The sequence below is a fragment of the Balaenoptera ricei genome, chromosome 5, assembly GCF_028023285.1.
Source record: "Balaenoptera ricei isolate mBalRic1 chromosome 5, mBalRic1.hap2, whole genome shotgun sequence".
NCBI lineage: Eukaryota > Metazoa > Chordata > Mammalia > Artiodactyla > Balaenopteridae > Balaenoptera > Balaenoptera ricei.
In genome coordinates, this window is record NC_082643.1 from 106,511,617 (window position 1) to 106,538,404 (window position 26,788).

The following is a 26,788-nucleotide window of genomic DNA, read 5'->3' on the forward strand; positions in this document are numbered from 1 at the left end:
ATCTAAGATGCTCAGTGCAATACGTAGCTGGTGGTCACTCCCCATGAGGGCCAGTCCTCCTCCCTTCCCAGCTCACATACCCACCCTTCCTCCACTCTTTCACTGTCATGATCTCCCAGAGCCTGCTCTAGACCTGGACTCAGGCCTGCCCACCAGACTCTGACCCGGCTCCTATGGCCATGGTGATAATGCAACAGAAGACCCCCATGTCCTCAGGGCCTGCCCCAGAGCACTCAGAGGAAGCAAGCACGTACACAGTAATTCACTGAGTTCAGAGACCCCCATTTGACAGAGGTGGAGACTGAGGCCGGAACAGAATTGTCGGCCTCAGCCACATCATGGGAGCCCTAAGAACTAGATGGTGAGCTTCCTGACTCCTGCACCCAATGTCTTTAAAAACTCAGGCTGGGCTCAGCTAATCCCATGAGTGAACTATAGTTTTTATCTCCTGATCTAAGGTGATAATACCAAAAAGAGGAAATTGGGGGTCAACCCCTCTTAGGAACAGAGCTAGGCTGGTGGGTGAGACCCTGAAGCCCAGAGCAAGGTCTGGCACTGGAAGGGGGGGAAGCCAGAGTGGGGCGGGGGTGGGGCAGATCGTGTGCATCCCTCCCAGCCCCACGCACCGTGATGTCAAGTCGGTAGCCTGAAACTGGCCTTGGAAGGAGTATTTACACCAGGGGAATAGGCAAATGCTACAAATCAGGAACTCTGCACCCCCAATGAGTCAGTTTACCAGCACATGACTGGTCAGGGGTCAGACCACAGCGGGCCTTGAGATCACGGTAGAACTTATAGCTGGGCAGAGAGCACCAAGGATGTGCCTGAATTTTGTTTTCTCCTCAAGGAGAAGCAGTAGGTTTAAAGTCAGAAAGCACCAGCTCCAAGACCAGTCCTTCCACTTCCTGCTATGTCGGTCAATTCACTTTTCCTCTGCTGGTCGGTGCTTTCATCTGTAGAATGGGGACAAAATATCTACCTCCTGGCCCTGCTGTGAATCACAGATGAGCTACTGGAAGTGTAAGTGATTCGAAATGTTTTCAATCTCAACATAATATCAACTCAAGGGAAGTCCCCGCATTCCGCCCACATCTGGTGGTTGGTTGGTTCAGTCAATAAAATTTATTGCACACCTATTATGCACCAGGCACCTTCTAGGTGCTGGGATGGAGTGCTGAACGGGAACTACAAACAGGGAGCTTGTTGGTAGTGGGAGCACAGACTGTGAGTAAGTCGAGAAACCAGGACATTGCAGATAGCAATCAATTCTCTGAAGAAGCGGGAACGCAGCATGTGATAAAGGATGCCTGGGAAAGTGGTGATCTTGGATAGTGCCCAGGGAAGACCTCTCTGCAGGTGACATTTGAACTGAGATGTGAAGAGACCATAAGGAGCTGGCCCTGTGATGTTCTGGGCAGAGGAAACAGCAGGTTCAAAGGCCTTGTCTCAGGTGGGATTCCCCAGAGGCAGAGCCAGAGACAGGGACTGGGGTACATGCAGTTTCCTGAGAGAGGACCTCTGAGCAAGGCATGGGGGGTGAGGGAACCAGGACAGGAGGGGGAAAGGGCCACACACGGTGGAGGTCGCAGGTAGGGTCTGGCCTTGACTGGTCCATAAGGGGCTCCAGAGTAAACCCTGCACCCAAGAGTTGCCTCCTCTGTGGCACATAACACGTGCTCACCACAGGCCTCTGTCACTCATCACCGTACGAGGCCCCGGGAGAGAGATGCCCTTTCCCACCTGAGCTGAGCACCCTCCTTGTGCCACATGCAGAAGTACTCTGAGTGGGTCACTGGCTGTGGCCAAGGGAGGGGGCAGGAGGAAGAGTCACCTTTCAGGGCAGGTGGCTCCCATCGCTGAGGGGAATGGTCAGGAGAGGGGCGCAGCTGTGAGCCGTGAGTGGCAGAGACTCAGGGCCACTGGTGGACAGTGCAAAGCTCAGGTACCAGTGTGTCCACCACAGAACTTAAGGTGCTTCCAGGAACAGCTGATGCCAACAGGGCCAGAGAGGAGAGGGTGGGAGATGAGCTGAGGGTGGGTGGCGGAGCCAGATCCTACAGTATCAACCGCCAGAGGAGACCCCGCTTCTGCACCCACGAGGCCCCGAGATGCCCATCCTACCTGCAGCTCAGGGGCGGCCAGTGCCTGGTCCAATTTCAGGAACTCTGCTTCTCGCCACGTGGTTTGAAATTGCTGCAGCAGGACTCGGGCCCGGATTTTGGGAAGGGCCAAGCTCCTGTCCATCTGAGCAAAGCAGCCGTGAACTTCCTGCCTCATCCCAAGCAGCTCCCCTTCGGACAGGGAGAAGGCAGAGGACCAGAGCTTCCTGGAAAAGGAAGAACAGTGATATGTTCTCGTGGAGAGAAGACAGTGCGGGCTGTGCTGGGGGGAAAGTGTAAATTCAAAGCTCAAACTCCACTAGTCAAATCCACGTCTGGAAAAAAAACACCATCTCCTTAATCGGGCATTCACTCCACAAGGATTTCTTGAGCACCTAATGTGTGTCATGATGGACACAACATCATATCGGGGCTAAGAATTCAGAGTTGCATGAGACAAGCCTGTGAGCATGTCTGTGAGGAGGCAACAGGCGTCCTGGCGCTCATGACCTTGAAGAGAACCTGTCTCCGTTTAGAACAGACATGAAAACAAAGAACTGTCCACCGAGCCTGGTCAGCAGCAGACTGTAAGTAGGGACCAGCAGCCCAGAGGAGAGATGCCCAACTCGGCAGGTCGTGGGGAAGGGGGGCCTTGTGCTGGGTCTTTATAGGATGATGAGTGACAGCTCTCATTTAGGGAAAACCTATTCCGTGCTGGAAACCATGCAGAGTGATTTACCGTTAGGGGCTGACTGTGTCCTCCCAAAAAATATGTTCAAGTCCTAACCCCTGGTACCTCTGAATGGGATCATATTTGGAAATAGGGTCTTTGCAGAGGCAGTTTAGAAGTAAGTTAAGATGGGGTCATATTGCAGTAGGGTGTACCCTTAATCCAATATGACTGGTGTCCTTCAAAGAAGAGAAGACACACACACAAGGAGGCCATGTGATGATGGGTCTACAAGCCAACAAGTGCTGAGGACTGTAGCAACACCAGAAGCTAAGAGAAAGGTGGGGATCAGATTCTCTCCTGGAGCCTTCAGACAGAGCATGACCCTGCCAACACCTTGATTTGGACTTCTGGCCTCCAGAACTGGGAGACAATACATTTTTGTTGTTTTAAAGCCCCTGGTCTGTGGTGCTTTATTATGCCAGCCCCAGGAAACATTTACCTGCACCCTCACTAATCCTTCGGCGACTCAGTCCTCAATTTACAAATGAGGAAGTTAAGGAATGTCCTCCTCTTCCTCCCAGGCAAGGCCTACAGCCACTCTACAGGGGAGAATGGCCACAAGCTCTCTTTCCCACCTCTGGGGATCCAGTCTGGCCAATGAGATGGAAGAGGAGGTCTGCTGGGACTTCTGGACAGAACGCCCTCCCTGACCCCGGAGACAGCATCTGGGGGGAGGCCATCTCTTCTGTCCTGCTTTGGGCAACATGTGTCTGTTCATTGATCACTCAAAAAATCTTCATGTGGGCCTGCGGGACTTCAGCTCACCTAGAAAGTTCTCTCGTGGAAACAGAATAAGACCGAAAGGGCTGACTTGGGTCCCCAGACAGAAGCGGTCTGAAGGCCCCAAGCCCATGTCTTGGGTTCCCTGAGACTCACCAATTTTTCTGAAGCACTTAAGGAAATTGCAGCTGTTCCTTTGTACCTTCCCTCGTGGAGAATCTTTGCCCCACGTGTTTGCTGCTTACGTGGACTCCAAGGTGAAAGCAACTCTGAAATGAATCTGAGTCTTTATTCTTGCCCATCTTCAAACCAGATTGGCCCAGGGTGATCTGGCTTTAATCCTCCACTAGGTAGGCACCAAGATAATACAGAAAGAAATATAGGAGATAGGGTCTTTGCCCTGAAGGAATTTAAAATCCAGGCAGGAGTTTAGCAAAAAGGTCTCAAAGACACTTTCCCTGGCAAAATATGCATTAATTCTTATTTTATAGGACCAGGTTTACAGCAACTCTCTCTTGCTTGAAATTGAGAAGCCTATAAAAATATGTTTCAAAACTATTGTGCAAAGCCATTTCTACTTAATGCCTCAGAAATAAAGGCTACAACCTTTTAGGGTCTTAAATAAGCAAAGTATATAAGCAGACTCAGATTGTGTGTATTGTTAGTTGACCCCCTTTAACCCTTAGGAAAATCATAAAGAGTTTTCTGATACCAAAGTGAGATTTCTCTTTTCCTGTTGAACGACTCAATCGGCGGCTGCTTTAATAATACTCCCTGCAAAATGGAACCACATGAAGTCAAAGAAGATGACCACCCAATAATGAGAAAGTCAAGTCCAATCCATACACTTTGAAGAGCCCAAAGCAGGCTGGATCGAGCAAAGGGACTTTGGTCGAATGTAGATTGAGCTGAATAATTACTGCTGAGAACAATTCGTGGGAATAAGAAGTGGCATTTAAGGATCTGATTTGTATGGGCTTGGAGAAGACAGCATCTTGTTTGTTCAAGAAAACAAAAACTAACAAAGATTGCAAACTAAACAAGGACAGAACCATAAAGAAAGAGAGATGAGAAGGAGGGGAGAGGTCACTTCATCTAAACCAAGACAATCTCACCCTCTGCGAACACCAGGGACCTCTCCTCCCTGGCAGAAAGGTCAGTCCCTGGGAATGAGTACTTAAGGAGGAGGCACTGCATCCTTGAGGCCAGGAAGACCTTGTTCCATCGGATGTAACTGCCACCAAGGAAGGATGGGCACTGCACAACGATGCTCTGCTATTTGGTATCCCTGAAAGGGTTCAAGGAGAGCTCAGGCCTCGGTGCAGATGGGGAGGACCACCGACGTCCAGCGAGCAGCATGCAGGATCAAGAGAAGAGGGGGACAGATGGACCGAGCAGATAGACTGAGAAGGACACCTTCCCCTACCCTCCCCCAACACCCCCTCCACAATCCTATGTCGATGCAACCTTTTCTAATTAAAAGGGCTTCAATTCAATTCAGAATTGAAATTGTGGCTAAGATCCAAATGGAACTGTGGAGTGGCCATACCGAGGAAAGAATAGTCAAAGGGCTTTGGTTTTGTTTATTCGCGTCAATAGTGTTTTCTGGGTTGGTTGGTTCCTTTAGGAAATATTGATGGGTGGGTCCATTGGTTAAAAGGAAAAGAGCGCTATGTTATAGCCAAATGGGCACAATTACGCCCTCATGTGTAAACAGTCCATACTACTCTAAATAAACAGACTGGGAAGATGGCAGTTACTGTTTATCTTCACTGCGCTGCTGCTGCTGGGGGTTTTGATTCTGTCTTTCATGCGGTGACATTGGTTTCCCCTCTTCACACCCAGACAAGGATCCACCCAGCTGTTCCACCGCCTAGTCTTGCCCCGCCTCAGCAAGGCAACAGTGGGCGGTGTCCCCTTGTCTCTGGCTCCCAGTTCCAGGTCAGTGGCCGGCACCCAAAATGTACCTTCTTCAGAGCTTGGTAAGGATCCTGGTCCTCCATACGGTTACCTGGTTAATTACTCCCGCTTTGTGTATCACAGTCATCTATTTATGTGTCTGTTTTCCTCCTGATCATCTGAGTTCTTCCAGCACAGGAATGATGGTGGTGATGATAGCAGCTACCTCTTATTATCCACTTACTGCAGACCAAGGGTTGTGTTAAAAGACTGACATATACTTGCTCATGTAATCCCTCATCAATGCTGTGGAGTTGGCGCTTTGCCAGATGTGGTTGATGGCACTTCCTTGCCTCTTATCAGCTCAGCTTTTGTTTAGATGGGTTACTCTCCAACAATGCTGGGGATAGGAACACCCCTCACAGCCCCAGAGAGGGAATCCCAGGTGGTCTAAGGCAGGAATTGGCAAACTATGGCCTTCAGACCAAATCTAGCCCACTGCCTGTTTTTGTCAATAACGTTCTATTGGAACACAGTTACGTTCACTTACGGATTGTCTGTAGCTGCTTTCACGCTACCGGGGTAGAGCTGAATAGTTGCAACAGAAACCATGTAGCCTTCAGAGACTCAAATATTTACTATCTGGCACTTTATAGAAAAAGTCTGCTGTCCTCTGGTCTACGACAGTCATGGCCATTTCACTCTCCTTGCCGGTGAATGGTTTAGGCATGGGCTGGTGATGTAGTCCTGCCCAGTGGAATCAGAAGAATCAGTGCCTCACATGTTAAAAAGAGATGATGTATGTGACACCTGGAGCTGCAGCAGCCATCCTGAAACCATGTGGGGCTGAGCCCAGAGACCAAAGCAGCACACTGAGTACAGTGGAGCAGAAGGATGTTGAGGGCTGGATCCTTGATAGTATCATTGGGTCATGGAATCAAAACTAGAAAATTTACCCCCCCGACTTCTTATAAAATGCTTTTTTCACCTTCTAACAACCCAATAGTATCATGTGCTGCTGAAAGCACCGTAAATGATTTATCATTGTCATCCCGTTCTACAGGCAAGAAAGATGAGGCTCAGAGAAGTTAAGTAACTTGCCTACACTCAGACAGTTGGTGGCAGTGCTGGGATTTAAACCCAGGTTTTTGGTCTACACTGCCCACATTTCATTCCTCTCTGTAGCCCCATGTGGGCCGTGTTCGAGGCTCCTCCAGTTTCCAATCTGACGTGCCAGCCCTAAACAGTTGCCAAAGCTTTGCTGGTGTCTATCACACAACTGATGGCCCCTTTTGGGCCACACCAAATCTCAGTCTGCACAAAGAGCTGGCAAATGCTGCAGGGGAGTGAAGGACTGTCAACAGTGGCCCCTCTGGAATTTGATTTTAACTTGTCCTCATTGCTTCCATAGCTCTCCATCCAATGGCTTTAAAAACATTAGTGGTGCAAATTATCCATTATTTTATAATTATTACACCAGGATTGCTGGCGGGCCATGGCTTACAGCCTCCTAGTCAGAAGTGGATGTCATTCCATGGTTCTTGAATTCAATGAATGAAGGGGCCCCGTAAAGAGACGGTGCAGCGGGCCGTAAGGCCTGGAATGAAGGCCCACTACCATGTGCTCCCCGACATCTGCTGACACAGGGAGGGCCTCATGTGGCTTAACTACAAGTTCCCCTCCCCACCCTGCTCCTGTGGACAAGGTCCCCTCTTCACACAACACTTCTCATCAAGGCGACCAGGCGCAATCCCTGCTTACTCATGAGCAGTGGGTTTCAGTTCCCTGCCAGCCTGTAATTGTCCAAACAAGCCCATCACATCCTCCCACAGGAACCAGGGGGCACCTCACCCTCTTGTTACCCTTGCATTGGCCAAAAAGTTTGTTCGTTTCCCCCCTCACGTGAAAAACCCGAACTTTTTGGCCAACCCAAATACAAAGCCTGCCCCCCACGAGCCCTGGTTGTTTGCTCTGCAACCCCCGAGTGGCCCTGGGGGACATGCACTGCCCGTCTTCCCTGGGCTGTGGGTATAAGTGACTAATGCACTGCTGTCCAGCGTCAGATGGCACGTGTCTGGCCATCCCCGTAACCAGGCGGTGGAATCCCTCCCCCACCAATGGGAGGAAAGGAGGCGATGAAAACACACAGGGATTAAAACTCACATGAAGATCAAGTGCTCCCAGTGTCTCAGCTCCGCCTGCTCCTCCGTAGAGGCCTCCAGGGCATCGTCCTTCAGTCTCTGCCTCACGCTCTGGATGCCCTCCTGGCCCCTGTCCCTCTCCTCGCCCTCGAGCCGCTCGGCCCGGGCGGCCAGGTCCCTGCTGTGCTCCTCCAGGATCTGCTGCAGGAAGAGCCAGGGGACCCCGCGCTTGAGCAGCTCCTGGGTCATCACCGAGTTCTGCAGCCGCCGCAGCTGCTCCGTGGCTTTCTCGGACAGTGAGAGGGTCAGGGCCCTGAGCTCGTCCAGGGCAGCCTGGTCCAGGCGCTCCTGCAGCTCCTCCAGGGTGGCGCTGTGCTCGGCCACCAGGCTCCGCCACTGGCGCATGTACTGGCGAGCATCCTCAGCCGCCCCGAAGGCTTCAGCGACGGACAGCTGCTCCCTCCGCTGCTCCTTGTGCTGGCAGGAGTTCCAGAACAGACAGTTAACAGGGGGTGGGACTCGGGTGCACAGCCCTTGGGGAAAACACTCTGGTTGCAGGAAGCACAGAATGTCAACAGCCCTTTCCCCAACCACCTCACATTTAGCAAATTATTCTTTAAAACAAAAAAAGTAACATAATTTAAAGACCAATGGAGATTGCCAAAGTAGCAGCAGAGGAGAACTGAACCACGAAATGGAAACTCTGAATAAATACTTTGCTCTTCTAAAACCAACTAAGATTTTTATGCAAATAGGCTAATTAGGACAGAAATACTGCAAGAGCGTGTTCCAAACTGGAAGGACTCTTAATTTCTCCCCATGGTCAAGCTTTAGACAACAAGAGAGGAAATTTCTATTAAGGTTTTATCTTCTTAACAAATCCTCCCCAAAGGAGAAGAGTGTGTAACCTGATTGATCTTTAGTAAAATGTGACCACCTTTTACTCATTTGTTTCAAAGAAGGACCCAGGACATCTTTTTTTCTCTTCCTTCACTCAGATATAATATTCTCTCTATTCTCTCCATCTTGCTCTCTTCTTCTGGACTAGACAAAATCTGCCTCTATGTTAATCACAGTATTCCAGAGGCAAGGGGTGGCAAATTTCATAATTCAAAGATTTATGGTGAGGATTTAAGCAAAAGGCTTAATCTGCCTCATCCAACTGAGCTTTTAGCAGTGCCTCTTTTGTTTGAGGTTGCATTGTTTTTAAATGAATCAATAAACTTGATCGTTGTTCCCCCCTCCCAAAAAACCAAAATTATTCTTTAGAAAATAACCCAAAGTGTAGTGAAAACTTCATTTGTTCAACATTTATTGAACACGTATTTATTGAGTAGGTAAAACGCAAGAGGCAGACCACCTGGGCTCCCATCCTGGCTTCTCCACCTACAAGATGAGCCACCCAAAACGAGTGTCTGGCCCTGTCTGGGCCTCTACTGCCTAATCTGTAAAATGGGGATAATAATAGGATCTACTTCACAGAGTAGTTGTGAGGATGCAATGAGTTGCTGAAGACATGTGTAACTCTGAGAGAAGGGCCTGGTGCAGAATTGGCATCAATGAATGTCTGCTATTATTATTACCAAGTCCCAGGCACATATGAACTGAAAATTGAGATATCCTAAGAGAAAACCCCCCTGAGATCCATGAGAGACAATTTAAATGAGGAGGTCACAGAAGGCCTTTTAAAGAAGGAGATCCAAATGGATAAACAACAAGGTCCTATTGTATAGCACGGGGAACTATATTCAATATCCTGTAGTAAAACATAACGGAAAAAAAAAACAACAAAGGCTAATCACCACCAAGAGTAATTATAGTAATAATACGCTACTACCAATTTTAAAAAGTTAAGAAAATAAAAAAATAAAGAAGGAGACCCAAGGGAGACCTGAGGGATGAGGTCATATCTCAGTTGGGTTAAGATGGGGGAAAGGATATTCCTGGGAGAAAGAGCAGTAGGCATAAAGGCCTACTGGGAAAAAGCTGACATGCATAGAGATGTACGTCACAGTGTTATTAACAATAGTGCACCTGTGGATAGTCTGGGTTCTATTTTGTGCAAATATGTCTTGTTCATGGGTCCGGGTGACCAGAGAGTGTCAATTCCTTCCTTCTACAATATTGGTTGAGCACCTACAATGTGTCCTCAGAGCTGAGGATATGACACAAACCTTTGCCTTTGTGGAGCTATGTTCTAACTCTGTGCCACTCACAAGGTTTCTCAAAAGCAGCTGTAAGAAACAGTACTCATGGAAAACTGCTGAAATATCTGCAGTTCTTCCATCCTTCCAGATCCTAGCCTTGAACCAGGCCAGACCATCAGAGAAGTGTGTTCTTGGGCCTCATTGCTTTGATCCTTGAGCCAGTGGAGATGGATAAGGTGATGCTAAAGATGGGGTGGAGTTCAATGGTCCAGGCGAGAATGCTGGGCCCAACACTTGATAATAAAAGCAGAGTTTTTAATCAATCAAATTAAGTTATTCTGTTTCCCTTTCCCTCCCGAATGGCACCAGACAACCACCTGTGTTATCCCATGCATCTAGTATCTCCTCTGAATCTGTCCTTGTTCCCAGGCTCAGGACATGCTCTCATCAGTTTTGACCTGGTCAAGGTCTACAGCCTCCCACTGGTCCCACTGTAGACCTGATCATGGTCTACAGCCTGGGGCTCCTCCAACTCTATCCGAAGGCTGCTCACATGAGCTTCCTAAATCCCAAATCTGATCTTCCTTTTGAAACTGAGCAGGACCTGTGGGGCTCCTGGGCATGGGAGCCTTTTGAACAGCTGCTAATCAGGGAAGGGAGGGGAGGCAGAGACAAGGGAGGAGCAGCCAAGAAACAATAGTGCAGCCTTGGGGCAGGGTCCCGGTTCCACCTCAAGGGATACACAGAACAGTATCTCTGAGCTCTTTTACAGAACTAAAACCCCCAACAAACGGAAGATGTTAGCATTCTTCATTCCAGAGAAGGTAATGACCTGCTCATCAGGAGACCACCTGAGGCCAGATTAGGGAACTGCGGGGCCCTGCACACACCCTGATCCTTAGCAGCATGTCTGCCCTTGAACCACTGCTACAAAACTCATCACCAAATCCTCCCGGGTTGGGACACACGGTTTTTCAGGGCATGAGCCCACTGTGTCCTTCTTTGCCTGACAAAGCAATAAAGCTATTCTTTTCTACTTCACCCAAAACTCTGTCTCCAAGATTTGATTCAGCACTGGCGCACAGAGGCCGAGCTTTGGGCATCACTTCTCCTCCTGAAAATCCTTCAGTGTTCCCCACTGTCCTCCAATGAAGGTCAGCTGCCAGCCCGGCACACTGCCCTCATTGACGAGGTGCTGCTTCCCGGGCGTGCCTCCTCCAGCCCCCGCCCTCTGTCCTCCCAGCTCTCATGTTCTCGGAGCTCCAAGCACAGCGGGGCACCCTCGCCTGAGTCTTTGAACAAGACGCCTCCCCATCCCCTGCAGTGTCCTTCCTGCCTTGCTCGCATCAGATGCTCATTTGTCCCCCAGAACTCGGGTTCCCCAGGAGACGGTGACTTCCTCTCTGTGCTACCGGAGCGTGTAGGGAGCACATGATGCATTTCTGTGGTTGCCGGTTGGTCTCTCCCCTCTCGAGGTTCACAAACAGCTGAGCAGGTCCGTGTCAAGGACAAGGCCTGGGCTCAATTCCACGTCTGCCACTCACTAAACATGTGACCTTGACCTCATTACTTAATACTGTGATCTGAATGCTTGTGTTCCCCCAACATCCATATGTTGAAACCTAACATGGGACATGGTGGTGTTAGGAGAGGGGGCCTTGGGGAGGTGCTTAGGTCATGAGGGTGGAGCCCCCTGAATGGGATTAGTGCCCTTATAAAAGAGGCCCCACACTCACCCACCAAGCTACCTCCCCCTTTCCACCCTTCTGACTTCTACCAGCAAGAAGTCAGCTGTCTGCAACCAGAAGAGGGCCTTCACCAGAACCCGACCTTGCTGGAACCCTGATCTTGGACTTCCAGCCTCCAGAACTGTGAGATATAAATTTTGGTTCTTCATAAGCCACCCAGTCTGGTACTTTGTTATAGCAACCCAAAGAGACCACAACACTTAAGCCCTCTCAGCCTCAAATTCTTCATTAAAAAAAGAGAAAACAGTAGCATCTACCTCATAGGGTTAATGTAAGGATTAAATAAAATACATAATACACTTAGCACAGTGCCAATTAAACACTCCATAAATGTTGTAGCACCCATCTGTCATTATTCACTGGAACCAGCACTCCTATTCCCTTGCCCTGGCAGACATTACTAACCTACTGCAACCCTCAGCTTTGCTAGGACCTGTAGAAATCTTGACACAGCATTCCAAAAAGTCACTACCAATCAACTGTAGATGGCACATCAGGATGCCTGCCCAGTTGCCCTTTGGATCCTAGCCCTCTGATGGCAGTGCCTGGCATGGAACCTGGCACTTGGTGGGTGTTCACAATGGTTATGTAAAGAATCAGGAGCATAATTCCTTATATACCTTTTGCAGCATCTCTCGCCTTCTCTTAATTATTAATTTTTGGTGGAGTTTTTTCTTTTCCTGCTTTAAGTCATTGTCCAACTTCTGTTTTATAGAAAAGACTTCTGTCTGAGCCCGCTCCAAGAGCACCCGCATCTGATCTTCATCCAAGTAGCCTGCTCTAGATGAAGAAGATGCAGAGTTAGTTAACACACTCTCCAAACTCACCTGCAGCTTGACTGTGCTGTGGCTGAATGTTCATCTCCATATTAGTTTGGTTTGAATCAGAGGAATCTCTACCATCAGAAGAAGCAGGAGAACAGGCAGCTAAGACGTTACTAAAATGCAGGAAGGGTAAGGTCAGCTCTTTCAGAGATGTGCAGAGAAAGCTCAGCATCCCGAGAGAAATTACAATTGGGCAAGAGTTCTCGGAGAAAGCAACGTTCAAGGGGACCACTGTGGAACAGACAGAATCTTCCAAGAGGAGATGGTAGATTAGGAAGTCCTAGTGACAGGAATGGCACAAGTAAAGTCCAAGAGGTAAAATGTAGGGAAAACTCGGTGTGAGGGTTGATTCTGTTTATCAACTTGACTGGCCAGGGGGCCCAGATTAAAGATCACTTCTGAGTGTGTCTGTGCAGGTGTTTCCAGGTGAGACTAACGTTTGAATGGGTGGGCTCAGTAAAGCAGATGACCCTCCCCAATGTGGGTGGGTACCCAGTCCACTGAGGGCCTGAACAGGATAAAAGGTGGAGGAGTAAGGAATTCGCTTTTTTTTCCTGCCTCACTGTTGAGCTGGGACATTTCATCTCATCTTCTCCTGCTCTAGGGCTGGGATTCATTCCCCTGGTTCTCAGGCCTCTGGACTGAATTACACCACTGGCTTTCCTGGGCCTCCAGCTTGCAGACAGCAGATTTTGGGTCTTCTCAGCCTCCACAGTCACACGACACAATTCCTCATACATATCTTACTGGTTCTGTTTTTCTGTTGCTGCCACTATCACCACTACCATTCCCAGTCTGTCTGCATCCTTGGGCTGGGCCCCCTGCTTGGCATACAGTAGATTCACCATGGAAGCTTCCTGAAGGAATGAATAGGTGACTGAGCAAATGGTAGATACACATTTCAGAAATATAAGTCTGTGCCAACCTATTAAAATAGGATTTAAAAATCAGGGGTACAAAACACTTCCCTGGTAACTGCTCCCAATGGTATAACCAGCTGTTGGGTGCTTCCGTTCAAGGCAAGGAGCTGTTTCTTTCACTCGAGTGAAAATGAATCAGGAATGTCAGGTTAACTGCAGTGACAAATTCATTAGCATCTTTGGGTGGGAAGTGTTCACATAATTTGCACCTTACCGAATCCTCATTAAAGAGGGCAAGAGAGCTGCCAAGTCCTAGTACAATTACCCAGGTAGTAGAACCAATTCATAAAAGCACGGCTTGCCCTAAGAAAGCCAACTTTATCAACATGGCCCTACTCATTTTAAAGCTTGTAATCTACAAAGAATAAATTTCATTGTTGACAATTATGCGTCTCCCTAAAGACTAGCTGAGAAGGAATGCTGTCGAGGGGCTAGAGGCTGCAGTGAGCAGCACCATTTACCTGGCTGCATGGTACCCCAGTGTTGCTGAGAAAAAATACTCAGAATCCAAGATAAGCATCTGTGTATTCATACTTAATTCCAAAGGCCAAGACATGGAGGCAACCTAAATGTCCATTGACAGATGAATGAATGAAGAAGATGTGCCATATATATATATATATATATATATATATATATATATATATGTAATGGGATATTACTCAGCCATAAAAAAGAATGAAATAATGCCATTTGCAGCAACATGGATGGACCTAGAGATTATCATACTAAGTGAAGTAAGTCAGACAGAGAAAGACAAATACCATGTGATGTCACTTATATGTGGAAGCTAAAATATGATACAAATGAACTTATTTACAAAACAGACTCACAGGCGTAGAAAACAAACTTATGGTTGCCAAAGGGGAAAGGCGGGGAGGGATAAATTAGGAATTTGGGATTAGCAGATACACATTACTATATATAAAATAGATAACCAACAAGGACCTACTGTATAGCACAGGGAACTACACTGAATATTTTGTAATAACTTATAAGGGAAAAGAATCTGAAAAAGAATAGATATATATATATGTATGTATAACTGAATCACTGTGCTGTACACCTGAAACTAACAAGTCAACTATACTTCAATTAAAAAAAAAAACAAAAATAAAAACAAACTCCCTCCCCAACCAAAAAAAAAAAAAACCAAAAAACAAAGGTGAATGCAAGAGCCAGCAGTGTCCTAGAGTTCAAGGAGAAGTGGGCTATCCCATCACACAGTTCATGAAAGCCTCCACCATTGATTTCTCTATGAAATGTTCGGGATTTGCTTTAAAATAACTCAGGGTAGGGATGTATAGCTACCTCAAGATTGCCCACAAGCTGGTACCTACTGAAGCTGACGATGGGCACATGTCGGCTCACTGTATGGTTGTCTCGACTATTGGGTATGTTTTTAAAATTCTGTAATGCAAAGGATTCTTCCAACTAGAGAGTTCTTAAGAAATAAGTCAGGAGCAGCCAGTGCAGTCGCTGAATGAACAGAAGTAGATGGTCTTTGATGAGGAACGTTGGGGCAAGGCTGTTTGTCTGCATCCTTTTGGGTGGCTTGGGGGTTTTACCTCTCGTGTTTCTGGATAAGGAGGGTCAGCTGAGCAGAAGCAGTGCTAAACAGGCCCTGCACACGGGTCTCTGATGACTGTATGTTCTGGACCAGGTACTCCCTGTGGCCAAATCTTTTACTGAGATGGTATCTCTTACTAGCCTGGAAAAAGTCCATTAACTCTTCTACATTCTCCTGTTAAAAAAAAAAAAAAAATCAAGAAAGTATGCTTAAATAAAATTTAAAGAAAATTCTTTCTAGTCAGTTAAAATATCACATTTCCTTTCTGAAGAAAATACATGGGAATAGAAGCCCTGGGATTAACACCTTAAATGTCCCTGCCCCGAACAAAGGCTTAGAAGAAAATTACATACTAATAAGAAATGAGGGCTTTGAAAAGTGCATTTGAGACCCAGATGGTAAAGAGTTATCAAAACAACTTTGCTTCCCTAGGAATGGAATATAAATTTCACTCAGGCATCCTTCACCCATGTGCACAGTCACACCTGTGGCGCTCCCCAAACACAGCACCAGCACAGGTGCTGAAGTTCTGGGATAAGTTAGCCACCGGCTCTGACCCCAGAACTCCCACACTCATGGAGGACACGAGATGAGCCTGGTCACAGAGTAGCAAGAAGTTCTTATAATGTACAAAATGCATAAGAACCCAAGCAAGCACAAGAGAGTAATAATGGCCTTGCATATACTGGATGTTTTTGCTGGGCCTGGCATTGGACCCAGAGCATTTCTCGTCTTTTGTAACTTAACTTAGGGAGAGGATACTATTATTCCCACTTCACAGATGAGGAAACTGAGTCCATATCACACAGCTGGTAAATGACTGAGCAGGGATTTGAACTCAGCCATCTAATTCCAGGGCCTGTGTTTTAACTTCATAATAGGCTGTCTCCCAAATCCAGCTTCAAACAGTAGCATAATAATTAGACCAGCAGTAATTAAACCCACGGTAATTAAAACATCAGCCTCAGTGTACTATCCCACTGACCGGCTCTGCTGTCTTTTTTTCCATCTGGGGAAATACTGTCCATGCAGTGGGTTACCCGAAAGTTCAACATTTTGTTCAATAAGAAACGTATGGTGTTTTCCTTTCCACACAAAAGCTATAATCTCTCCAGGTCCAACACCTGAGGATTTGCACTCCCCTGACAGTGAAAAGCAGAATGGTCGGTGGGATGTGGCCAAATGCCAGCTTCTCTCTGAGAGTTCCTGGCAGCAGAATCAATACAGCAGGAACACTGTGGTGACACTTCTATCCTCTACGGAGCTGGATCACGTGAGTCAGCTGACCTGAGCCCTTGACGTCGGGAAGCTCAGAGTCGGGATCCTCAAATACTAACCTGTCTGTGCCTTGGGACTGTCACCAGGGCTGTTACTTTTTTGTCCCCAGTATTTTTTTTTTTAATTTTTATTTATTTATTTATTTTATGTATCTATTTTGGCTGCGTTGGGTCTTCGTTGCTGTGCGTGGGCTTTCTCTAGTTGTGGCGAGTTCGTTGCGGTGTGCAGGCTTCTCATTGCGGTGGCCTCTCTTGTTGCGGAGCACGGACTCCAGGCACACAGGCTCAGTAGTTGTGGCGCATGGGCATAGTTGCTCCACGGCATGTGGGATCCTCCCAGACCAGGGCTCGAACCCGCGTCCCCTGCAATGGCAGGCGGACTCTCAACCACTGCGCCACAAGGGAAGCCCTGTCCCCAGTATTATTAACAATAACACGTGTTCTTTCCAGCATGGAGAGTCAGCCACAGCTTATCATGAGGAGCGGGCAAAACGACAGCAAAATCTGTTAATCCCTAAGTGATGCTGTGGGGTCTGAATACCTAGCCAGGACTTTGTTTACTCTCCTAAAGTTTTACTGTGAAAAACCAAGAGCAAAACGGAGAGGCTGGCTAGCTCTCTTCACGCCAAGATGCCCAGTGCCTTCTGACAGTGGTCTTCTCTTTCCAAAAGGCCCATGAGGGCCGCCTGGTCTCCTCCTGGGACAGCCCTGATCTGTTGCAGCTCTCACTCACGAGGCCTGTGCCGGGACCAGAAATCTGGTGCATTACTGCACATCAGTGATGTACTACAGTGTGTACAGGCACAGGTAAAATGCCTCAGGCAGGCCTCATAAAAATAGTGACAGTCTCATAAACTATTTTCACAGTCATCTAGGAATTTATTCAGTCTGGGTTAATGACACTCACACTCAAGCTTACATGCAAAAACACCCACAAATTCACCTCAGAATATCGAGACAGAGATCATAAACCTTAGGCATACATCACCACACACATTTGAACACACATACGTATATGCACATATATATTTTTAACCACTATATATATTAAACATATATTGTGCCAAGCACTGCCTTTCCATGAATTAGATCATTAAATCTCCATCATGCCCCTTTTAGTGTGGGGACTCTATTACCCCCATTTTACAGGTGAGGCAACTGAGTCCAGAGAAGTTAGGCAATTTGCTTAAGTTCACAGAGCTGATGGGTAGTGGAACTGGAATGCAAGTCCAGGTGAGCCTGAGTCTAAGGCCTGTGCTTCAAGCCCCCATTTGCCCTGCTTACTGGAAACTCAGCCGCCACATCAAGAGGTCGAAGGAAGACAGCATTAGTTCACTGGAACCCAGCACAAAAGAAGAGACAGGACTTAGCTCAGAAAGAGGAGAAATTTACCGAAACAGTTCAGGAAAATGACTCCTCCATCAGAGAGAGCCTCATTTGAGGCATTACCTGTATTTTAGAGTAATCTTGCAGCAGCATTTTCGCTGCCTCTGGCTTCAGTTCCCCTTTGAAAATAGCACTTTTTATCTGGGTAAAAAAGATATTGTGCAGTTCATTCCTCTGGAAAATGGCCAGCTGCCTGTGGGCCTTGGCAAGGTCTTCCTCCTGCTGCAGAGCAAGGGACCTCCTCAGGTGCTCCTGCTCCAGGCCATGGAGGGTCCGCAGGAGGCTGCTGCATTCGATAGCGGACTGTGGAGAAGAGGGGGGCACGTGGGAGGTGACACACTGGTCAGGAATGCAAGGCACATGTGTGCAACATGCAAGCACACACGTGCACGCATGTGCACATGTACATACATACATGCACACACGCACCAACACACACGTGCACAGTGCATATAAATGCACCCAGCAATAATGCACATACAGGCACACATGCATGCATGTGCACATGCACACACACATGTACATAGAGGACACATACATGCACCATCAACATACACACATGCAGAGTGCATATCAATGCACACAGCAGTAATGCACAAACATGCACACACATACAGGTGCACACACATGCATGCACGTGCACAGGCACATACACATATGCACAGCACACAGACATGCACCACCAATGCACATGTGCACACATATACCTGCGCAGTGCATATAAATGCACAAACAATGCACATACATGCACAAAGATACATGCACAAAGATACAGGCACACGCAGCAACACAAATACAGTGCACACATGTGCACATGCACACACAAGTATGTGTGTGCACACCCACATGGAACACACACATGTATACACACAGTCATACACACAAACTGAATCCCAAATTTGCCATGAGGAAGCTGCTAAACTCTGGGAAATGCTGTTGTAACCTGTCCTGCCTGTTATCTTAACGTTTTCCAGAACCATCTCAAAGAAAAAAAGTCACAAGGGTGGAAATTTTCAAATCAAACTGCCTGAAAGTAGCTCGCAAAATGGAAACATCAATGGACTGTGCTGTTAGGCTCTCAAGCTTATTTCCATCATCTTTCATCCTTAACTTAGTTGAAGAGAAAAATACCAGCAATCAGGCTCAAGCTGATAACATTTTTGTTAAAAGGGAGGCAAAGAGGAGGTAGGAAGTGGCTCCTGGGATGCCTGCACTTTATGTGGTCCAGAGGGAGGACAGCAGGGGGGAGACACACCTTCACTAGGTTCCTGATGCATCTGCACTCCCATTACCTCAAAAGACTCATGCCGCAGGAGGGCATGTTAGTCATTCCACGTGCAGAGGCGGAATTCTAAGAAGGCCCCAAGATTCCTGGCCCCCGGTGTAAGACGTCACACAAATCCCCTCCCTCTGAGTGTGGACATAAACTTTGAATATGATGGGACTGTCACTCCAGTGGTCAGATTATTATGTGGCAAAGCTGAAGGGGTCTTGATGATGTAATTAAGGTCCCTAATCAGCTGACTCTGAGTTAATCAAAAGAGAGGTTATCCTGGGCAGGCCTACCTTATAATGAGAAGAGTCCTGAAAAGGACTGGACCTTCCTGAGAAGACAGCCACTCTCCTCCTCGTTTGGAGGAAGCGAGTAGCATGTGTAAACTGTCTATGGGGAAGGGAAGGCTACAGGCGCTCAGGGTCTCAGTCCTACAACTACAAGGAAGTGAATTCTGCCAACAACCGGAATGAGCTGGGACTAGGGCCCCAGCTCCAGAGGAGGGGAAGGGAGCCCAGCTGAGACCACACTGGCAAGTGTGAGACCTCCACACAGAGAACCCAGCTAAGCCGCGCCCATACTCCAGACCACGGAAACTGTGAGACGGTAGGTGTCTTGTTTTAAGTTGCTAAATGTGTGTTGATCTGGCAGACAAACACACTTTAAAGGCAAAGAAACACAAAGCTCAGAGAAGCTAAGCATGGTTCCCCAATTCCCGCCAGCACTCAAGATGTGGGGGGAAGGAGTGGAAACCAAATCTTTAGGCTCCTAGACACTGGACAGCGTGACCTGTTGGTGAGCAAGTCAGGGGAAGGTGTACGTGTGTGTGAGGTGGAGGGTACGACAGTCTCAGAGGTCAAGGTCAAGAGGGCGTGGGATGGTGGCTGTGGCCAGGCTGAGCAGAGACCTAGGGAAGACAGATGGGCAATGATGGCAGAGGGAGAGGGCCGTACCTCCTCCAGCTAAACAAGGAGATGGCGTGCTTTACATCTTCTGTTTTCAGTGACCGCGGCACCATCTCCCAATCCCCCAAGCCACAGACCCACCCGCTTCCACCTCCAATTGCTCACAAAGGCCTATTATGGTGATACACCCATTTCCAGTTTCTTTCACTGACTTTTCAATTTGCTCAGAATTTGGCCCAGAAAGAGGAATGTTATTTATTTGGGGCCCAAGCAGCCCAGCAGCCAGCACAGGACAATCCCTGCCCTTGGGGAGCTCCCAGAAAGCTTTGCATATGTGAAGAGTAGTGGCCACAGCACCAGAAGCCGGAGGACTTTTGTTCGTATCCCCTGGCCACATCTCCAGGAGCCATCCCAATGGTAATGGTTGGCCTCAGGTACCAGAAAACATCACGGTTCTCTTTAGAAACTGATTTTACAAACAGGATTGGATGACATTTTTCCGAGTCACTCTTCTAGAGAGACGTAGCTATTCACAGCTGACTTGATCTAAATTACGGAATGCAAGTCACCCACAATGAGGGTGTTGGGCCCCTGGCTCTGGGCATCACAGGGATGCTCTGCTACCAGGGGAGTAGCTGGTGCCCAGGTAGGTCCATTCATCCATCAAAGTGACCTTCTGCTTTGACAGTATGGAATTCGACAAGCTCCAAACCTCAATTATTTTAATTAATAGGAATGAAACAGGGGTGAAATCCATTTTACTCCTCACAGCCAGGACAAAAAGCAAGCACACAGCACACGTGTGCGCACACACACACATGCATACACACATGCTTGAGTGCGCGCGTGCAAATCCTAAAACGTAATTATCTGTCCTTGCTTAGAATAGTATTTCTGCTGAAGAATAAGGCATGAGGAAATGATGTGTTTGTGTCACAGTGAAATGCTCCTTAAAATAACTTTTGATGGGAGTCCCCCCCATTTCCATGTACACTGCCCTCCTAAGGGGGTCCAGAGACCCACAGAAATGTGTTCATCCCCTGCTCTAGTTCAATCCTTCTGTGGCACAGATGAGAAGACTAAACCCTGAAGCAGGGGACACCACCCAGGCCTGCCAAGCAGGGGAGGTCATGTGAGGTAGCCTGGGAAGTACTGTACGAGGCAGCACTGGGGACTGGGGTAAAGTAGAGCGAGCAAGCCCTGCTTACGGGGTCAGCCACTGCTCAGCCCACCAAAGGGGGCTCTGTAGGACTATGCACCTGGTGTGGCCATATCGTCCCATTTTTTTAAGAGAAGCTGAAAGTCTGGATTTTCTATCCAAAATTTTATGTTTTAAATATTGGCAACAAACGTGCATTTTTAAAGGTACATTAAAATAATGGTCACTCACCCCCAACTCCCTATTGAACTTTCCACTAAAATAGACTTCTCAGAGAAATGAGGCATGTTTATCCTTCGGCTTAAAATGCCTAAAAAAGCAACTTGCATGGAGAGATTGGGAGGCATGCATCAGGACATGGCACTTCGATCCTGGTTCGAGAATCGCAGGCCTGTGCCAGGCTGTTCTGACAACTGCTATTCGCGCTGACTCTAGGCCATCAAAAATGTGAAATCGTGTCAGGAAATTATGACTGTACTAAATGACACTCCCTGTACTCAATTTAGCAAGCTGGGCAAATTGTGAAAATGTTTTATAGAAATAAATCCCCCAGAGATGGTTACAGTGTAAGAGTTCTTGCACTTAAGGCATCTTTTCCTTTAAGACACACTCAAAGGAGTTAGGAAGCCTCTGGAAGCTCAGGGCAGCATGCGCTGGTGCTGCCTCTTCTCCAAGTAGCTGGGAAGCACGTGGATCTGGAAGAGAGTCCCCCTACAAAGCACACACCCTGAACGGCCAGTGGCTGCTTGCAGGAAGCTGGGCAAGTCACCTCCCCTCTGGGCTTCTGTTTCTCCAACTTGAACTGGAAAGATTTCATATCCTGACTGTTTTATGTCATGGGCTTCTTTAAAGATTACACTAAATAATGGAACTGGATAGAACAGGGCTGACCCTGCTAAGCATCGGTCTAAGTACTATACAAGTATTGACACTCCTATATGACAGGCATCATTATTATCCCCAGTTTAAGGATGGGAAAACCGAGACCCAAGGAGCCTGAACAATGCACCTTCTGGAGGAACAAAGTGAGATCTAAACCTAAGCCACCTGCCTTCAGAGTCTATATTTGCCACTACCCTTAAGAGATTCTCCATGCAGAAACGCTTTACAGACTGTACGGGATCATATAGATGTTTAAATGTGAACAGATTTCATCGCTATATTAATTCCTAAACTTTACTCAAAAAAACTGATACTCCTCATTTAGCTTTTTTTAAAAAAACAAAACAAAACTAATTCTTGGAGGAATAATATGGCCAAAATATTTTCATGCATTTTATTTAAAGATAACTACAATAAATGAATAGATGACAAAGTCATTCTAAGATGGAATGATTTGCACAGACTGGAAGGGAAATAGCTCTGTTAACTTTTGCAGCTTTATGCTATTTTTGGAAGTGGATTTGCTCAAATAAGGAGACTTGTCTCTGTACAGGGTGGCCTGGGGGATCCACAGTGATGGTGCCGCCCACTCTGACCCCTGCACAGAGGGAGCAGGAGGACACTGTGGGTCACCCCTTCTCCACGCCCCCAGCAACCAGTGGAAATAATGAGCAAACACTTAAAACTGCGCTGCCGCGGGCAGTCTTTGTAACGAAAGCATTGCAAAGGCAGAAGCCCACCAGGATTACGATGCACTGTTTTATGAGGGTGGCCGTGAGGCTTGGTGGTCGGGGCGAGCTGCCTGGGTGTGAGTCTTGGTCCACCCACGTGTCCTCAGGCAGGTGACCTTCTCCCATCTGTTTCCTCACCTGTATACGTGGGAGCCTATCAATTCCCACTTCACTGAGTGGGTGTGAATATTTGAAGAGAAGGTCCAGGTGATGTGCTCTGAAAAATTCCTGGCCTTCAGTGAATGCTAAGTGTGAGAGGGTTTAATGACATCTGTGATGGTAAGTGGAAACAACCACGATAGAAAGTTCAATGAACCGCATAAACCTTACTCTGTAAAAAAAAAAAAAAAAAGTAAAAATAAAGCAAAAGGTTTATGCTGAAATCCGAGGACAGGAGTGGGGTCCCCTTAGCATGGTGGTGTCTCCAGGCTCAGACACACAGCAGGAACTCAACAAACAGGCTGAATGAATGTTTGTCTACTGTTGACTGGTGGAATGGGTTTCAATTTTTTTCTGGGTTTTTCTTTTCATGCTTTGGAGCTGGAGTTGGCAGACTTTCAGTAAAGGCCAGATAAATATTTTAGGCTTTGCAGGACACGTCAGGGTTCTGTCACATATTCTTTTTTTGTTTTTACTTTTTACAGTCCTTTAAAAATGTAAAAACCATTCTCAACTCAAGGGCCAGAAGAAACAGGCCGGGCAGGATTGGACTCATGGGTCCCAGTTTGCCAACCTCTGCTTTTGTGTACTTTCCAAGCCTCCCTCATTGAATGTGTATTATTTTTATCAGAAAAAAATATATAACAAATTGAGGAAATAAGAGAGAGAGAGAGAATGAGACTGTCTGGGGCTGAATCAGTGAACAGTGTGTTTAACACATTCTTTTTAAGTGCTGGACTCAAGGAAACACAGTGCTGACCTGTGCAATCATGGATGGAGATCAGAGAGCGGGGTCAGCCAGGAGAACCGTGGTGGGCTGAATGTTGCCCCCTCTCCAAAAAGATACATCCACATCGTAATCCCAGAACCTATGAACATGACCTTATTCGTAATAAGGGTCTTTGCAGATAATCATACAGGATCATTTAGCTAGGTCCTAAATCAAAAGATGAGTGTCCTTAAAAGAGACAGATGTGAAGGTGACAGGGTCATGGGGCCACGTGAAGACCAAGGTCAAGATTGGAGGGATGCAGCCACAAGCCGAGGAACGCTTGGAGCCACCAGAAGCCGGCAGAGGCAAGGAAGGATTCTCCCCAAGAGATTTCAGAGGGGGGATGCCTGGCTGACTTCTGGACTTGATTTTGGACTTCTGGCCTCCAGAACTGTGAGAGAATAAATTTCTGTTGTTTTAAGCCACGAAGTCTGTGGTCATTTGTTACAGCAGCTACAGGAAATGCATACAGGAGCCAAACAGAAAATAAGGCACACACTAAAATGAGATGTGTGTTGAGGCGAGGGGACCCCAGCTGCAGGGGAGTGGCTGGGGGTGAGACAGCGTGAATCGCGCCTCTCTGCTTTAGTGCCCAGCCCGTAGTCTGACCACAGGTGACCATCTGAGAGCCAGGCGCTGTCACCCTGAGAGCTCTCTACTCACTCCCAGAGGATTTCTGTGCACGGCTGCCAGTCTGCAGAATGGAAGTTAGGAGTTCAGAAGCTCATTCCTAAGATGTTAGACCTCCCTAGGATGATAAATTTTCAGAACAGGTTATGTGGGCTCAAGTCACCGGAGTGAACCAGCCATCTCTTCCATGGAGGAAGGCAGAAATCAGACTGGATTTGGTGCGCCTGGGAAAAAACTCCGGCATGATTCCTTTCAAGACAGAAACTGACACTCTCTTAGGAAAATGAGAGCTGATCTCCGATCAACAGCGACCAGCCCTGGGAAGGCCGAGAGGCGAGAACTCCCAGAACCGGGCACTGTGCACGAGAGCCTTCTACAGCCCACACCTGGGGCTCCTTTCCTACATTACTTCTTCCAGCCGCTCTGAGAGGGGGGCGCCCTCGGCCTTGACTCACAGACTTACAGAGGCTAGTTAAGGCCTTCCGGAGCTGAGCTGGATTGTACTAGAATATGAGTCCAGGTTTGTCTGACTCCAGAGCCCGTGCTGGAGAGAACTTAGCGCGGTGCAGTCCAGACAGACACACATGTGCACTGACATCACAACCCCCCTGAGCTGTGCTCTTGTGAACATGCTTTTCTGTGAATGAAGCCATTCTACTCGTCCTATGATATCCCACAGCACTGTGAATGTACCTCTATTACAACATGGCTGAATGAATTCACATTTGTTATATGCGAGTATCCTTCATTAGACTGTGAACTTCTCAAATGCCAGAACATGTCTCAGTGTTCTCTGTACCTTCACTGCCTAGACAGTAGTGATCAGTAAATGCTTTCTAAATGAATTCTGGGAGGATGGATGGAAGTGTAGATGGACAGGTGGATAGAAGGGTGGTAGATGGATGGATGGATGGGTTGGGGGTTGGATGAATGGATGCATGGATGGGTGGTGAGTGAATAAATAGACAGATGGATGAGTAGATGGACAGATAGATGGAAGGGTGGTAGGTGGGGAGAATGGATGGATGGGTGGGTGCATGGATGAATGGGCAGGTAGATGTATGTATGTATGGATGGATGGATGGATGGATAAATGATGAAGGAGGGAGGCAAATGAAAGCCTTCCTTTCAAAGTTGCCTTACCCTCTCACTAACACGTTTCAGCATCTCTTCTGCTTCCTCCATTGCTGCCATCTCCCTCTGGTACTGGCTTTCTGTCTTCTTTCTTGTTTCCAGGTCACACTCAGCTGTCAAGGCCACCATCTTCCGATCATACTCGTCTTGAATTTCTTTCTCCAGCAACAGAAACTGCTTTTTGAAAACAGCACCCATCCTCCTCTCTACCTGAGGGGAGAGATGGCCACTGCTGGTCAGATTTTTCAGTAGAAGAGCAATGATATCTTTGCTGATTTGGGTTCGACAAGCTTCCAGATCTGAGTCTGCCCGATTCAGGGTTGCAATTTCCAGCCTGGGAAACACAAAGGTCAAGAGAATTCCATTACATAAAATCACAGCAGAAACCAAAGGTCCCTCAGAGCTCTGAGGTTTTAACTGATCTGTAAAGTAAGGTCTTTCTTTTTTCCTTTTCCCTCCTTCTCTTCCTTTTCTCCCTCTCTTCTGCTCCATCCAGTTGTTGAAGGACAGTGACTAAATTAGCAGAATATTATTTAGTAAATTTGCAAGGTACCATGCTGGAAACTACAAGGAATATAATTAATATAAGACATGGTCTTTGTCAACAAGCAACAAGTCAACAAAAACAAGAAGACCAGGAGAAAAATGGTTAAATATTTGGAGGATTTGAAAAATTACGTTCATTTTACTTTTTTCCAATTAAAAATTAATGTATAGATATGTCAAGTAAAAGTAATGTAATACCCTGGATGGAATCCTGGAACAGAAAAAGGACATTAAGTAAAAACTAGGGAAATCTGAACGAGTATGGACTTCAGTTAATAATAATGTATCAGTATTGGGTCATTAATTTTAACAAATGTACCATAGTAATAGAAGATTTTAATAACAGGGGAAACTAGGTACAGGGTATGTAGGAACACTCTGTACTACCTTCTCAATTGTTTTGTAAATCTAAAACTGCTCTAAAAATGAAGTCTACTCAAGAAATATTTGTGAGATACTTCACAGGGTCACAGGTTCTAAAACTTGATTGTAATGGTGGTTGTACAACTATATATACTTACACATATATATCAGACTGTACCCTTAATGTGGGTGAATTTTATGGTATATTGGTTATACCTTTATAAAACTATTACAAAATGCACAGGACAAAATTACATCCATGATAGAAAAATCTGGAAAATAAACACAGAAAAAGATTTCATTCACTGTAGGTCTATCACCCAATCAGAACCAATGGAGGCATTTTGTTGTATTTGCTTCCAGTATTTTTTTTTGTCTAAACATATTTTTCCCATGGATGTATATTGTTTACATAGATGCAAGTACAGTTTTGTCCTGTTTTCAATTAATGTTGTAACAGGCATCTTCCAGTTGTATTTAAAAACTGTAAAAGTCTCCTTTATAATGGTTGCAAAATATTTCATGATGTGGTGTACCATGATTCAATTAACCATTCTTCTAGTGGTGCACATTTGGGTTACTTGCAAAATTCAAAGTCTAAAATAACCTGAACATCTTTGTAAAGAGTTTTTGATATTCACAATGATTTTTTAAGTATGATTTCTACAGAGGGAATCACTGGGTCAAATGCTAGCAATATTTTAAGCCTCTTAGGGCATCCTGCCAAACTGCTTTCCAGAAGTTCCCCAGCAATGCAGTAGGATCCTTAT

The 26,788-nt window shown here is 46.8% G+C and overlaps 1 protein-coding gene across 3 annotated transcripts in view; it reads right to left on the minus strand.

Moving 5' to 3' along the window:
• EVC2 (EvC ciliary complex subunit 2) overlaps positions 1-26,788 on the minus strand; it is a 144,782-nt gene that overhangs the window by 45,127 nt on the left and 72,867 nt on the right. For all 3 annotated transcript variants that reach the window (XM_059923345.1, XM_059923346.1, XM_059923347.1), the window contains exons 10-15: positions 25,119-25,443; positions 17,528-17,767; positions 14,800-14,975; positions 12,108-12,267; positions 7,615-8,069; positions 2,122-2,326 (exon numbers count right to left, since the gene is read on the minus strand). In XM_059923345.1, the coding sequence (XP_059779328.1) occupies positions 2,122-2,326; positions 7,615-8,069; positions 12,108-12,267; positions 14,800-14,975; positions 17,528-17,767; positions 25,119-25,443 (1,561 nt within the window). The remainder of the gene's footprint in view (positions 1-2,121; positions 2,327-7,614; positions 8,070-12,107; positions 12,268-14,799; positions 14,976-17,527; positions 17,768-25,118; positions 25,444-26,788) is intronic.